General features: G+C 43.6%; 1 protein-coding gene across 2 annotated transcripts in view; it reads right to left on the minus strand.

The window, feature by feature from the left end:
• Positions 1-12213, minus strand: part of MFSD14A (major facilitator superfamily domain containing 14A) — a 35185-nt gene extending 22972 nt beyond the window's left edge. For both annotated transcript variants that reach the window (XM_044301129.1, XM_044301128.1), the window contains exons 1-4: positions 12112-12213; positions 3223-3335; positions 1983-2078; positions 714-776 (exon numbers count right to left, since the gene is read on the minus strand). In XM_044301129.1, the coding sequence (XP_044157064.1) occupies positions 714-776; positions 1983-2078; positions 3223-3303 (240 nt within the window). In that variant the 5' untranslated portion in view covers positions 3304-3335; positions 12112-12213. The remainder of the gene's footprint in view (positions 1-713; positions 777-1982; positions 2079-3222; positions 3336-12111) is intronic.
• Between the last annotated feature and the right edge of the window lie 3565 nt (positions 12214-15778).

Below are 15778 nucleotides of genomic sequence, written 5' to 3' on the forward strand. Positions count from 1 at the left end.
GAACGGTGAGTTCTTCATTGTCTTCAGGAGTCTTTACCGCACATCTTTGTATATGACTGCACTTGGGAGGCTCATGTCATGTCTTAGCCTTGGGCTCCAACTTAAAAAATGCCTAATCCATTTATTTACCTCTTATGTATTTTGTGTGTTTACTTTCTGTGCAATCAAATTCATATTGACACTTGTGACAGTAAGTCTGGGGGCGTCAGATCCTTAGATTTAGCTGTCTCATGAAGCTGTACAGGGCAGTGTCTCAAAGAAGCTGCAGTCGACTTTCCTTTTTCCATTAAATATTGGCACTGAATTTAGTTCAAAACCCAGCAAAAGCACCCCTTTTTGGTTCAAAATATTTTTCCTCCTCAAAAACCTAGGTGAGTCTTATAACGCGAAAAATACAGTAACTACAACAAGGGTGGCAAATCTTCTATGGCCGATATGAAGGAGACTGCAATACGTCTGTCTGGCCGCTTCACTAATCAGAGATTAATGAGGGCAGCATAGAGAAAGCTTTACAGAACATTTCAGCTGAAACATGCCAAAAGGAAAAGCACTTTACAGAAACACTACTTGGTACAGGCCTCTAACGCCTTGAAGGACATGAACAGCGTGTGATAAAGGGTTAAGTTCAGAATGGCACGCTAACGAGGTAATTCCAAAACTGCTGAAGATTATATGGAGTCAATACAGAGATCTCAGTAGTGTTCCTATTTTACCTTCACTCCTTGGATGAGTCCGTTCATAAGAAACGTGTGCTTTGGGAAGGTCTCATGTAGAACCTGCACAAGTAATAGACAAATGGTGAAATACATCAGTTTTACACAGCATCCTGCTGCTATTAAGACAGGAAAAGGCTGTGACGCATCTTGTGGATTCAGCTACAACTGAAGAAGTACAACTAGTGCCCAGGATTTTACTCTCCCACACTGTGATGTGAAATAATGGTGGAGCCATGCAGCCCCTGCCCTGCTGAAGCAATCTACATTGGAAGAATATGATCAACTAATGAATATGGATGAGACAATTTTGCAGAAAAAAAATGCTCTATGTAAGATACTAAGGCATCATGTTATCCACCATGTACACCAATGAGTAAAAGATGTAAAAGGTCAAAATGTACTCAACAGCGGCCGACCCCTCACTGTAGTTTCAGTTGTCACTGTCCATCTGGCCAAGCAGCAGAAAAGAATCATACTACTGAATCAGATTCAGCATCTCACAATTCTGCTGCAGAAACACACGTACCATAAACCAGCAAAATGATGTGAATTTGCAGCATAAGGGATCATTCACACGACCGTATCCTTATGCGGTCTGCAAATTACAGTTCTGCATAATATGGATACCATGAATGCGTGAATCCTGTGCTTTCTGGGTATTATAGAAATGCCCATTCTTGAGGCTCAACGTGTGCACAGAGTCTTATACTGCTGGGACATACAACACTATTACATCCTGAAGGAGGGCGATACTCTACTAGATTATTATTAGCCAATGTTAGCAATAATGGGGAAATTGAGCACCCAGGCCTGTAGCCCTATAATAAGGGAGTGCTATAAAAAAATTAATTAAAAAATTACGTTTTCTCTGCCACATTTTTGATGCACAAAGTTAGAGGTTTTCTGAGATATTCCTACTAAATCGGTGGGGGTCCGACACCCATCAGCTGTTTGAGAGGGCAGTGGCGCTTGCAGTAGGGTAGCGGCTTCTCTTTGCTCACCAAGCACAGCTCTGTACATTGTACAGCGGCTGTGCTTGGTATTGCACTCAGACCCATTGACGTCTATGGGACTAAGCTGCGTCTAGGCCATGTGACAATGGATGTGACGTTACATGGCCTAGGGAAAGCTGCGAGAAAACCATGGCACTACTGTGAGCGCTGCTGCCTTATCAAACAGCTGATCAGCGGTGGTCCAGAGGATAGGTCATCAGTATATCTCGGGAAAAACTATTTAAACGTACTGCTGCGATTAAACAGAACTTACCACCAAAGTGGGAGCAGTGAGCAAACCCCAGGCAAAAAATTCAAGGAAGATCACGATGACAGCATGATACACACTGGGAGAGCCAAAGCCCTGAGGCTGAAGAAAGAATGACAGCATTAGAGATTTACAGTCTTTACAATAAAGCAGAATGACAACTCTCAGAAAAGGAAAGTGAGGACATCGGGATAATATGTAAAATGCCTCCTGCCAACTGGGGGGGCAATAAACATTACAGGTGGCTCCACCAGCCCAAACAGGGGAAGTGATGACAAGGTTGTTCAACAAATTAATTGACTTCTGCTGCTCAGAAAATGTTTTCTGGTGTCTATATGAGATACTTGCTCACTTTTAGCTGGCCATGCACATTATATTAAAGGGGTTCTACAGTTTTTTTTAAACTGATGATCCATCCTCTGGATAGATCATCAGCATCTGACCAGCGGGGGTCAGACACCTGGGACCCCCGCCGATCAGCTGTTATAGAAGGCAGCGGCGCTGGCAGAAGTGCCGCAGCCTTCTCGCTGTTTACCGCACAGGCGCAGACCCAGTGACATTACAACTAGTATCAATGGCCTGGGCGCGGCTAAGCTCCATTCAAGTGAACAGAGCTTAGCCCCGCCCGGGCCATTGATACTAGTCGTGACGTCAGAGCAAGAAGGCTGCGGTGCTTCTGCCAGCGCCGCTGCCTTCTCAAACAGCTGATTACCTATCCAGAGGATAGATTCCCTTGAAAGTTGGCTGAACCCATCGGCCATCTAAAGAGTATAGCTTCTTTCACACAAGCGTTGTTCAGTCCAGGAAACACGCTCTATTTCATGGGAGTATTTCCCAACTTAACACTGCTCTTCTGAATGGTAGTCATAGCATCACGACTTATGATGCTGTGAGTTCCAGCCTGAATGGGGGTCACTGTATTGTGCTTGAAGCATTGTGAGTACAGGAGACCTGCAGTCAGAAAGGGACCCACAGTATCAGAAATCACATTGCTGCTGTGAGTTTGCATCAGAAGAGCTGTCCTAGGTACATCAGGCTGAGTGTGTAATGTGAAAGGTCTCATGGGGGCCTCCCTACTCTGCGCCAACAACAAGTCTTGGGAGATTATACATTTCAATGTACAATCTTTTAGAAAATGTACAGTATTAGCCTAATACTTCAATGTTTCTCAGTTTTGTGACAACTTTTGTAAGAATGCTTTAAAGATGTAAATCTCCACAGATAACCGTACAACAGGTGAACTTACAGAGCCGCCATCTTTGATGATGATTTTTTTCGCAAGAAGAACACTGCGGTTCACCCTTTTCTTTTTCTTGCCCTGAGTCATTTTCACATAACTAGGGTCCTGGTGACATTCACCTATAAGAAAACAAATCAGTAAACTGAAGACACCTAATATCCCTCATTTATCTATATCTTGTATTATAGAGATATGCACAATTTATGGGCTCATGCACATGACCATAACCTGTTTTACGGTATGCAAAACACGAATACTGGCCGTGTGCGTTACATATTTTGCAGGCTGGAACGTTCTGGCCTCTATAGAACAAGAATAGGACATCAATTTTTTGTGGATGTCACAGAACAGACAGCATATGGAGTGCTTTCCACATCTTTTGTGGCCCCACTGAAGTGAATTGGTCCTCACAAAATGTGAAATACGTTCGTGTGCATAAGCCCTTAAGAGGAGTTTCACATTTAAACACTATCTCACAGTTTACACTGATCTAGATCTACATTTACCGATGAGTCACTATGCAAATACAATTCATTTCGCTACTATTAATCAGGTGTTACAATCTGTTGTATACTCCAGAGCTGCATTCAAAATTCTGCTGATTGTTACTGGAAACAGTCTACAAGTTTGTCAACTCATATTTTATACGGTGCCCCTAAAATGCATTAGGACAGGCAGTGTTTACCCAGGTGAAACTACTACACAGTACAGACAAACCCGTATTTCAGCCACTCTGATCTGTCTCGGTACTGAGACTGATCCAGTAAAGACTGCTGGGAGCTTTCTGCTCTGAAGCCGGCAGCACTATGAAAGTTGCTCTGAACTATAGGGTATACTCACAGTTGAAGAAATGTCTGCAACTAAAAGTCAGCTCCATTCATCTGACTGGGGTTGTTTTAGTGGCAAGTGTCTGAATTTTTGCAGGCCACATTCAGATGAAAGGGTCAGGAGCGGCCATGTATGAATATACCCCACCAGAGGCTACCGCAGTGTACGCTAACCCATCAGCTCTTCCGACATGTCTGTTAGTAACTACTTGCATTACCCAAAAAATATCTATTCTAAAATCATGGATCTGCAAAACACAGATACCGGCCATGTCTGTTCCACATTATGTGCAAAGGAAGGTCTGGTCCTAAAAAGACAAGTCCTATCCTTGTCCGTGATTTTTTTTATTTTTTTGTGGAGCCGCGAAACGGAGGTACGGATGCGGACAGTACACAGAGTGGTGTCTGCATCTTTTGCAGCCCCATGGAAGTGAATGCGGCTCGGATGCGGACCCAAACAACGTTTGTGTGCATGAGGCCTTAGGCAGTCTCAGTAACTTCCATTAATTTCTACTGCAACAACTAGCTCAACTGCACTCAACTCGGACTTTCCATTTTACTACTAGTTAGGCCTCCTGCACACAAACGAACATGCATGAACACCGACCGTGGGGCAGCCGCAGCGGACCTATTCACTTTAATGGGTCCGCGATACGGCCATTCCGCAAAAAGATAGGACATGTTGTATCTTTTTGCGGAATGGAAGTACGGGACGAAACCCCACGGAAGCACTCCGTAGTGGTTCCATAGGGTTCTGTTCCCTGCTTTCGCTCCGCACTATTCCGCATCTCTGGATTTGCTGACCCATTTAAGTAAAATGGGTCCACATCAGTGATGTGGAATGCACACAGAACAGTGCCCGTGTATTGCGGATCTGCAAATGCGGTCCGCAATACGGCAATGGGACACCTACAGTCGTATGCAGGAGGTCTTAGTCCCCGGTATTTGTTTTTGTACCACATCCTAGGAGGTTGCAATTACGCCAAACTGGTATGATGAAGGCCACTTGACCACACTGCTGACACTGCTCCAACAAGTGGGTTCCACACAAAACCAAGTAGAGGCAAGAAATGCAGAGCCGTATTATGCAGTGGAAAATAGCTGGACAGTTACAGTGCGGTACAGTAAGCTCAGCACTGTCCATAATCCTGACTAGAGATAAGCGAATTTCATATTTTAAAATTAGTTTGCGATTCGTTTACTGGTAAAAGGTGAATTGCGTTATGGACCATAACGCAATTCTATAACAGAATGCCTTTAGAGGCATTCCGTTATGATAGAAGTCTATGGGATGTATAACTGATCCGTCCCGTTTCCATTATGCAGGAGAGTCCTCTCCTGATCCTGAGTCCTCCCCTGCATAACGAAAACGGGACGGATCAGTTATGCAGCCCATAGACTTCTATTATGACGGAATGAATAACAGAATTCCTCTAAAGGCATTCCGTTATGGTCCGTGGTAACAGAATCCATAACGCAATTCAACTTTTACCAGTAAACGAAACGCAAACGAATTTCACAAGCAGAAATTCGCTAATCTCTAATCCTGACCACCTCTGCATACAATCACAGCCTAGATGAAGGGGCCAACTGGATAGGTCAAAACCTCGAGATAGGTGGGGCATGTGGATAGGCCATAAGGCCCCGTTTCAGACGAGTGTGTTCTGTGCGGAAACCGCGCTCTGTGTGTGTGTGTGGTTTCCAGTTATGGACACTGCTCGTTTCGCAGGAGCACACACTGTTATAATGATTTATAATGCTGTGTCTCTCTGCATGACCATACTTCTACAGAACCACAGTGACAGCATTATGTCAGTATCAGGGCTCGTTTACACCAAAACGTTTTTTGTGTTCTGTATACGGAACCATTCATTTCAATGGTTTCCGCAAAAAAACTGAATGTATTCCATTTCCGTATTTCCATTCAAAGATAGAATATGTCCTATTATTGCCCGCAAATCACGTTCTGTGGCTCCATTCAAGTCAATGGGTCCGCAAAAAAAAAAAAAAAAAAAAAAAGGCAACATCTATTGAAAATGTTATGCCCAGCCGAATTTTTTTAATGTAATTACTGTATACTGTATATGCCATAAGGAAAAACAGAACGGAAAAAGGGAATAGAAGCGGAAACACTACTGAAACTAAAAAACTGATCCGTTAAAAACAGCCCGCAAAACACTGAAAACGGTCGTGTGAACGAGCCCTAATTCAGTAGATACAGGTCATGAAGAGACGCACAGCATTATAAATCATTATAACAGTGTGTGCTCCTGTGAAACCACACACACACACAACGCGATTTCCACACAAGACACGCTTGTCTAAAACAGGGCTAAATGTCTGAGATGAGAATACTTTAAAGATGGCCATGGAAGCTACAATGCAGATGTGAACAGTCTTAAAAAGCACTGAAAACGTGCAAGTTACCCAAAAAGCCCCTTTTACACAAGCGTGTTTTCCCGCGTGGGTGCAATGCGTCACGTGAAAACAAAGCACCCACACTGAATCCTGACCCATTCATTTCAATAGGTCTGTGTACATAAGCGTTTGTTTTCACGCATCAGTTCTTTGTTGCGTGAAAAACGCAGCATGTTCTATATTCTGCATTATTCACGCAGCCGTGGCCCCATAGAAGTGAATGGGGCTTCAGTGAAAAATGCATTGTATCCGCAAGCAAGTGCAGATGCAATGTGTTTTTCCCTGATGGTTTCTAAGAGATGTTGTTTGTAAACCTTCAGTTTTTTTATCAGGAGTGTTAAAAAAAACGCATTAAAATGCATTGCACCTGCGCTAAAAAAACGCAATCGCAGACAAAACTGACTGAACTTGCTTGCAAAATGGTGCGAGTTTCACTGAACGCATCCGGAGCCAATCAGTCAGGCTCGTGTGAAAGAGGCCTAAGGCCCCTTTCACACGGGCGAGTATTCCGCGCGGATGCGATGCGCGAGTTGAACGCATTGCACCCGCACTGAATCCGGACCCATTCATTTCTATGGGGCTGTTCACATGAGCAGTGATTTTCACGCATCACTTACGAGTTGCATGAAAATCGCAGCATGCTCCTCTTTGTGCGTTGCGGTGCGATAATCCACGCAACGCAGGCCCCATAAACGAGAATGGGGTTGCATGAAAATCGCAAGCATCCGAAAGCAAGTGCGGATGCGGTGAGATTTTCACGCACGGTTGTTAGGAGACGATCGGGATGGAGACCCGACCATTATCATTATCATTTTTTCTTATAACATGGTTATAAGGGAAAATAATAACACTCTGTATACAGAATGCACAGTAAAATAGCGCTGGAGGGGTTAAAAAATAATAATTTAACTCACCTTAGTCCACTTGTTCGCGTAGCCGGCATCTCCTTCTGTCTTCATCTTAGCTGTGTGCAGTAACAGGACCTGTGGTGACGTCACAGTCATCACATGATCTTTTACCATGGTGATGGATCATGTGATGACTGACGTCACCAAAGGTCCTTGTTGCTACAAAAAGCTAAGATGAAGACAGAAGGAGATGCCGGCTACGCGAACAAGTGGACTAAGGTGAGTTAAATTATTATTTATTTTTTAACCCCTCCAGCGCTATTTTACTATGCATTCTGTATTCAGAATGCAATTATTTTCCCTTATAACCATGTTATAAGGGAAAATAATACAATCTACAGAATAACGATCCCAAGCCTGAACTTTTGTGAAGAAGTTCAGGTTTGGGAACCAAACTTGCGCGATTTTTCTCACGCGAGTGCAAAACGCATTACAATGTTTTGCACTCGCGCTGAAAAATCACGGGTGTTCCCACAACGCACCCGCACATGTTTCTGCAACGGCCATGTGAAAGAGGCCTAACAGTTCTCCACTGCAAGTTCTACCTTTGGCAATGGAGATGGTGAAATCCACAGCCACTTGTACAGCCCAAAAAAAAAAAAAAAAAACACCCGCACATAACACATGCCGTTTTTTACCGCAGATCCACGGCAAAACCCACAACAGCCTCCTCTGCCGTGATTTCCATCTTGTTCTTCACCACAGAAATTTCTACGGGTCAAAATCTGTTCCATTCACCTGAGCGGGGCTGATTTGGTGGCAAGGACATTGATTCCCTCATATTCAGATGAAAAGGGACTGATTTTCAGTTGCAGAAATTTTTGCAACCAAATTATCCGCACGTGGAGGTATCCGTATGTGTCCGATTGTCAGTTTCAATTTCTCTCCATATCGAGTCACTGTAAAAATGACTGATGTTCGCAACATTACTAGAACATGTAATGATGCCCGGGATGTTTATTTGCCCCAATCTTACCCTTTGCATTAAAATCAGCAGAAACAATTACCATGCTGCAGATTGCAAAATCCACATGGCGGGGCCATCTCCACACAGAAAGTACTGTATACACAAATGGGGAGGTTAATCACCTTCTTTGCACCTGTTTTCAGGCTTTAAAAAAAGTCACAAGTCTCGTATTTACAACTTTTTAGATGCCATTGTGACACTATTTCTGAAACTTGAGTTTTTTGTCCACCCCCAGCTCTTTTACGACGGAGTGTGACCTTTAGCTGCAACAAATTTATTTCCATTTCCACCATCCAAATAGAGACAGAAATCTACTGCGGTTCTGACGTCCGTGGATTTCTCACTAGCAGCACAGACTGACAGAAGATGCTAAGGCTACTTTCACACTTGCGGCAGTGTGATCCGGCGGGCAGTTCCGTCGATCTGCTGCTGCCTGAAAGCATTTGTGAGACGGATCCGGATGCGGATCCGTCTCACAAATGCATTGCAAGGACGGATCCGTCTCTCCGCTTGTCATGCGGACCGACGGATCCGTCTTGTACATTTTTCGCATTTTTACCGATCTGCGCATGCGCATGCCGGAACGACGGATCCGGTATTCTGAATGCCGGATCCGGCGCTAATACATTCCTATGGGAAAAAATGCCGGATCCGGCGTTCAGGCATGTCTTCAGTTTTTTTCGCCGGAGAAAAAACCGTAGCATGCTACGGTTTTCTCTTTTGCCTGATCAGTCAAAACGACTGAACTGAAGACATCCTGATGCAAACTGAACGGATTACTCTCCATTCAGAATGCATGGGGATAAAACTGATCAGTTCTTTTCCGGTATAGAGCCCCTGTGACGGAACTCTATGCCGGAAAAGAAAAACGCTAGTGTGAAAGTACCCTAAGTCATAAATTAGGCGCATCCTCCAGCGGTCACAGGACCAACCGGAATCTGAAGCCGCTGAGACCAGGAAGAGTGGGAATGTGGAAAGGTGTTTTTAGGGGCACACCTTCCAACCGCTTTACATTGTCAGCTCCTAGGCCGGACAACAACCCCTTTTACAATGCACAATGACACTGCTCACTGGTAGAGAAGAGCCATAGAGTTTCAATGAAAATGGGCCCTAAAATGCACCACAACATCCAATCACCAAAGCAACAGGATCCAGTTATTCAACATAAATCAATACCAAAAAACAAAACAAAACAAAAAAACAAACAAACAATAAATAAATAATGACACTAGGGTGACGCAAAAGAAAGAGGCATCTATCTACTGACAGGTCCAACAACAGCAAGACAATACAGCAGACGGCAAGAAACTATCAGGAGCACAAACAGCGACTGCAGGATTTTCAGAATGACAAAGCCGCAAATAGGAAAATTAGAAACCGGCAACCAAATCCAAAGGAAAACTGACCCTCTAAACACTAGCCAAGTATCTTAAAGGGAACCTGTCACCGGGATTTTGTCTATAGAGCTGAGGACATGGGTTGCTAGATGGCCGCTAGCACATCCGCAATACCCAGTCCCCATAGCTCTGTGTGCTTTTATTGTGTCAAGAAAACGATTTGATACATATGCAAATTAACCTGAGATGTATCCTGTACGTGACATGAGTCGGGGACAGGACTCATCTCAGGTTAATTTGCATATGTATCAAATCAGTTTTTTTACACAATAAAAGCACACAGAGCTATGGGGACTGGGTATTGCGGATGTGCTAGCGGCCATCTAGCAACCCATGTCCTCAGCTCTATACACAAAATCCCGGTGACAGGTTCCCTTTAAAGGGGACCTGCCGCCATGAAAATGCTGTACAATGTTAGAACTCATGCATAATACATTAGTAAGTGCCTCATATTAATTTTCTCCACATGATAAATGCAGTTTGCTTAAGTGACACAACCCCTATAAAGAGTAGGGTTGATCATGGTGTCTAAAATAAGCCCCTTTACTTTTTAACTAGTAATACAGATGCAGAGAAATTCTTACTTTTACGTAAATGAGATGTGTGGCGCACCAAGGGACTGGCCTAGCTCCTCGGAGCATTGCTCCATCTTCACCCCCTCCTAGCGAGATTGACAGGACCAGTCAGCCTCACTATATACACGGTTTAATAGGGCAGATCATGGGCAAAGACGCAGTGTACTATATAGACATGAAATTAAAAACTCTGCCTTTTAAAGCCCTGTTTTCTGTCAGTGAACGGAAACACTCTAATACAGAAAAGCAGAGAGATGGAAGCTCAGGTCATTTGCCTGCACTGCAAACTGGAACATACGGAGACGTCATAGCAAATTACCTTAGGGCTCATGTACACGTCCGTAGCCTACAAAACACGGATACCGGAACATCATGGCCTCTACAGAACAGTCCATTAAATGGACACAAATAGGACATGTTCTATGTTTTTCTGGATGCCACGAACAGACATACGGCTAGCACACAATGTGCTGTCTGCATCTTTTGTGACCCTATTGAAGTGAATGGGTCCATATCTAAACCATCAAAATCTGTGTGCATGAGCCCTAATACACAAGAGCCCCAAACATGGGAGTGATTACCACCACACAAACCTAGCAAATGCTTGGGGCCCCAGTGATCAGAGGATCCCCTTCTGGTCACAAGTAGTTGGTTAAAAAAAACAAGTAAAGTGAAACATATACAGTCTGTGCAGCCAGTTCAGGTGCATGGGGGCCCTTCCCAGCTGAAGGGCCCAGGCTGTGCGACGGGGGCCCCCAGGCATAACTTGGTTGGAGCCTCAGAAATTCCAGGTGCAACAGAGAGGTGGGGGTCTGATAAGGCAGGCAGTTTCAGCAGAGAAGAGCCCGCCAGAGTTCACCGGATCTAGCCTAGCCGGATACGGACTAGAATAAGATCCATTAATGCTGCGTTTGGACCAGACAAACCAGTGCACGCAGCGTTTATGTCCTGCCAAAATCTACTGACTGAAATGTGGCGGCAGAGAACGGCAGTATCCGGCTAGGCTGCTCTCTGCCGGATCGGTTCAACAGAAGTATTAACCTACCCCCTAATTAGATACACTAGGAATTCACACAAATATTAAAATGGGTTGTTTGGGATTTTGATATTGATGACCCAAGTCCAGATAATCAATATCCAGTCGTGGGGGGGGGGTCTGACTCCCGACACCCCTGCCCATCAGCTGTTTGAAGAGACTGTGGTGTGCCATCTCATAGGCCAGTGACATTGCGTACATTGGTCATATGACGTGAATGGGCCCAAGCTGCAATACTATGCACAGCCACTGCAGGGCGCTGTGCTTGGTGAGCTGCGCTGATCTGAGGGGGTCCTGGGTGTCAGACCCCCAGGGATCAGATACTGATGACCTGTCCTGAGGATAGACCATCTATATGCAAACACAGGACAACCCCTTTAAATTCCCTAATATATACTTCCGTTCCCTTTAGCCTCCTGGCAGAGCAGCAGCTGTTATGTAGCCTGTGTCCCCTCACTGACAGCAGGGTCATGGCTGGTGCTCTCCCACCAGCAATAACATATCCCTGATAAATGTGTGAGGGCAGTGCCTTCCCTATGTTGGCACTGGTAGGCTGTGATACCCTCAGTGGGGGCTGGCAGTGCTGTGTGTGGCACCTCACCTAGACAGACACCAGCCTGTAAGCACAGCTTCCGCTACCTCCTCATAACAACCTGTCCCACCTCCTGCTGCGGTGGCGCCTATCACACCGCCATGTAATGCCTCTCCCAGTTCTCCCACCGTCCTCACACCAGTCTTCCGTCTCCCACTTCCATTTCCCTTCATACCTTCCAGTCTCTCCCCTCTCGCCGTTCCTCTCACGCAGCGGCCATGTTGCGTACACTCCACCTTCTCACGTCAAATCGCGCGACCCGCCCATTGGCTGACCCGCTGATCACGTGTGCTTCACGTCAACATCCGGATTCGGGTCGGCGCATGTGAGGGGGCGGTGCAGAGCGGAGATGCAGACTCGGGGGCGGGGCGTATACGTCACCACTATGATCGGACGGCGGGAAGAACGTGCTGGTGTCTGTCCTAACATAGGCTGAGCAGCCACACCCTTCCTCGCTAGCTGTCAGTGAATAGAAGTAGTCTCTGTATGCTCTTCAGGACCAAACCACCAGCCATGCTTCTGAGACAATTATCACCAACCTACATACATTGTAAGCTCTTGTGCAGGGCCCTCATTCCAAGTTTTAACCCCTTAAGGACTCAGCCCTATTTCACCTTAAGGACTTGGCCATTTTTTGCAAATCTGACCAGTGTCACTTTAAGTGCTGATAACTTTAAAACGCTTCGACTTATCCAGGCCATTCTGAGATTTTTTTTACTTCATTTTACCCGTGTCATGAAGTACAATATGTGACAAAAAAACAAACATTTTTATTTATAAAAAAAAATACCAAATTTATCAAAAATTTATAAAAAAAATTGTAATTTTACAAGTTTCAATTTCTCTACATAATACATAGCAATACCTCCAAAAATAGTTATTACTTTACATTCCCCATATGTCTACTTCATGTTTGGATCATTTTGGGACGTTACAAGGCTTAGAAGTTAGAAGTAAATCTTGAATTTTTTTTGAAATTTTCAAAAACCCAATTTTTAGGGACCAGTTCGGGTCTGAAGTCTCTTTGCGAGGCTTACATAATAGAAACCACCCAAAAATGACCCCATTCTATAAACTACATCCCTCAAGGTATTCAAAACTGATTTTACAAACGCTGTTAACCCTTTAGGTGTTCCACAAGAATTAATGGAAAATAGAGATACAATTTTAAAATTTCACTTTTTTGGCAGATTTTCCATTTTAATATTTTTTTTCCAGTTATAAAGCAAGGGTTAACAGCCAAACCAAACAATATTTATAGCCCTAATTCTGTAGTTTACAGAAACACCCCATATGTGGTTGTAAACTGCTGTACGAGCACACGGCAGGGCGCAGAAGGAAAGGAATGCCATACGGTTTTTGGAAGGCAGGTTTTGCTGGACTGTTTTTTTTTTTTTTACACCATGTCCCATTTGAAGCCCCCCTGATGCACCCCTAGAGTAGAAACTCCATAAAAGTGACCCAATCTAAGAAACTACACCCCTCAAGGTATTCAAAACTGATTTTACAAACGCCGTTAACCCTTTAGGTGTTCCAGAAGAATTAATGGAAAATAGAGATCCAATTTATAAATTTCACTTTTTTGGCAGATTTTCCATTTTAATAATTTTTTTCCAGTTACAAAGCAAGGGTTAACAGCCAAACCAAACTCAATATTTATAGCCCTAATTCTGTAGTTTACAGAAACACCCCATATGTTGTCGTAAACCGCTGTACGGGCACACGGCAGGGCGCAGAAGGAAAGGAATGCCATATGGTTTTTGGAAGGCAGATTTTGCTGGACTGTTTCTTTTGACACCATGTCTCATTTGAAGCCCCCCTGATGCACCCCTAGAGTAGAAACTCCAAAAAAGTGACCCCAGTTTAGAAACTACGGGATAGGGTGGCAGTTTTGTTGGTACTAGTTTAGGGTACAAGGTAACAAGAAATAGCTGTTTTGGCACCGTTTTTATTTACAACATTCATCTGACAGGTTAGATCATGTGATATTTTTATAGAGCAGGTTGTCACGGACGCGGCGATACCTAATATGTATACTTTTTTTTTATTTATGTAAGTTTTACACAATGATTTCTTTTTTTAAAACAAAAAAAAAAAAAATCACGTTTTAGTGTTTCCATAGTCTGAGAGCCATAATTTTTTCAGTTTTTGGGCGATTACCTTGGGTAGGGTATAATTTTTGCGGGATGAGATGACGGTTTTATTGGCACTATTTTGGGGTGCGTGTGACTTTTTGATCGCTTGCTATTACACTTTTTGTGATGTAAGGTGACAAAAAATGGTTTATTTAGCACAGTTTCTATTTTTTATGGTGTTCATCTGAGGGGTTAGGTCATGTGATATTTTTATAGAGCTGGTCGATACGAACGCGGTGATACCAAATATGTATACTTTTTTTTATTTATGTAAGTTTTACACAATAACATCTTTTTTAAAACAAAAAAAAATGATGTTTTAGTGTCTCCATATTCTGAGCCATAGTTTTTTTTATTTTTTGGGCGATTGTCTCAGGTAGGGGCTAATTTTTTGCGGGATGAGGTGACGGTTAGATTGGTACTTTTTGGTGGGCAAACGCCGTTTTGATCACTTGCTGTTGTACTTTTTGTGATGTAAGGTGACAAAAAATGGTTTATTTAGCACAGTTTTTATTTTTTACGGTGTTCGTCTGAGGGGTTAGGTCATGTGATATGTTTATACATCCGGTCGATATGGACGCGGCGATACCTAATATGTATACTTTTTTCCCCCCTATTGTTTACCAATTTTTTTTTAACTTTATTTGGGCAAAATGACGTTTTTGTTTATTTTTACTTGAAACTTTTAATTTTGGGGGGGAAAACTTTATTTTTTCAACTTTTTTTTCACTTTATTTTTTGTCCCACTTTGGGATTTGAACTTTTGGGGGTCTAATCCTTTACAATGCATTCCAATACTTCTGTATTGGAATGCATTGGCTGTATGAGTAATACTGTGTGTATTACTCATACAGCTTCCGGCCTATGAAATCCAGGGGGCTGGATCTCACAGGCTCGTCACCGGAAGGCAGCGCGATGCCTTCCTTAGACATCGTGCTGCCTTCCATGCCATTGGGTCCCCCCCCACAGCCCCATAGAGACCCGATGGCACCACCGCCGCAACTTAGATCGCCGACATTTAGCAGAGGTGCCTGCTCAATGACGTATCGGTATCTCATGGGTCCTTAAAGACTCGGGAACCATGCCATACCGATACGTCATGGGTCCCTAAGGGGTTAAAGCGGTTTTCAAAAATTTTAATACTGATGGCCATCCTCAGTGGCGGGGCCTTCTTAAACATCAGATTGTAAAGCGCTGCGGAATATGTTGGTGCTATATAAAGAAAGATTATTATTATAGAAAAGTATATCATGTAGAAAGTCTGTGAAGAGACGGGGGTAACTTGGTCTAATTCCTAAATAAAAAAAAATTAAAAAAATAAAATAAAAAAAGTATACATATTAGGTATCGCCGCATCCGTGACAACCTGGTCTATAAAAATATCACATGATCTAACTTGTCAGATGAATGTTGTAAATAAAAAACGGTGCCAAAACAGCTATTTCTTGTTATCTTGCCTCTCAAAAAGTGTAATATAGAGCAACCAAAAATCATATATACCCTAAACTAGTACCAACAATACTGCCACCCTATCCCGTAGTTTCTAAAATGGGGCCACTTTTTTGGAGTTTCTACTCTAGGGGTGCATCAGGGGGCTTCAAATGGGACATGGTGTAAAAAAAAACAGTCCAGCAAAATCTGCCTTCCAAAAACCGTATGGCATTCCTTTCCTTCTGCGCCCTGCCGTGTGCCCGTACAGCTGTTTAC

The sequence above is a fragment of the Bufo gargarizans genome, chromosome 7, assembly GCF_014858855.1.
Source record: "Bufo gargarizans isolate SCDJY-AF-19 chromosome 7, ASM1485885v1, whole genome shotgun sequence".
Lineage (NCBI taxonomy): Eukaryota > Metazoa > Chordata > Amphibia > Anura > Bufonidae > Bufo > Bufo gargarizans.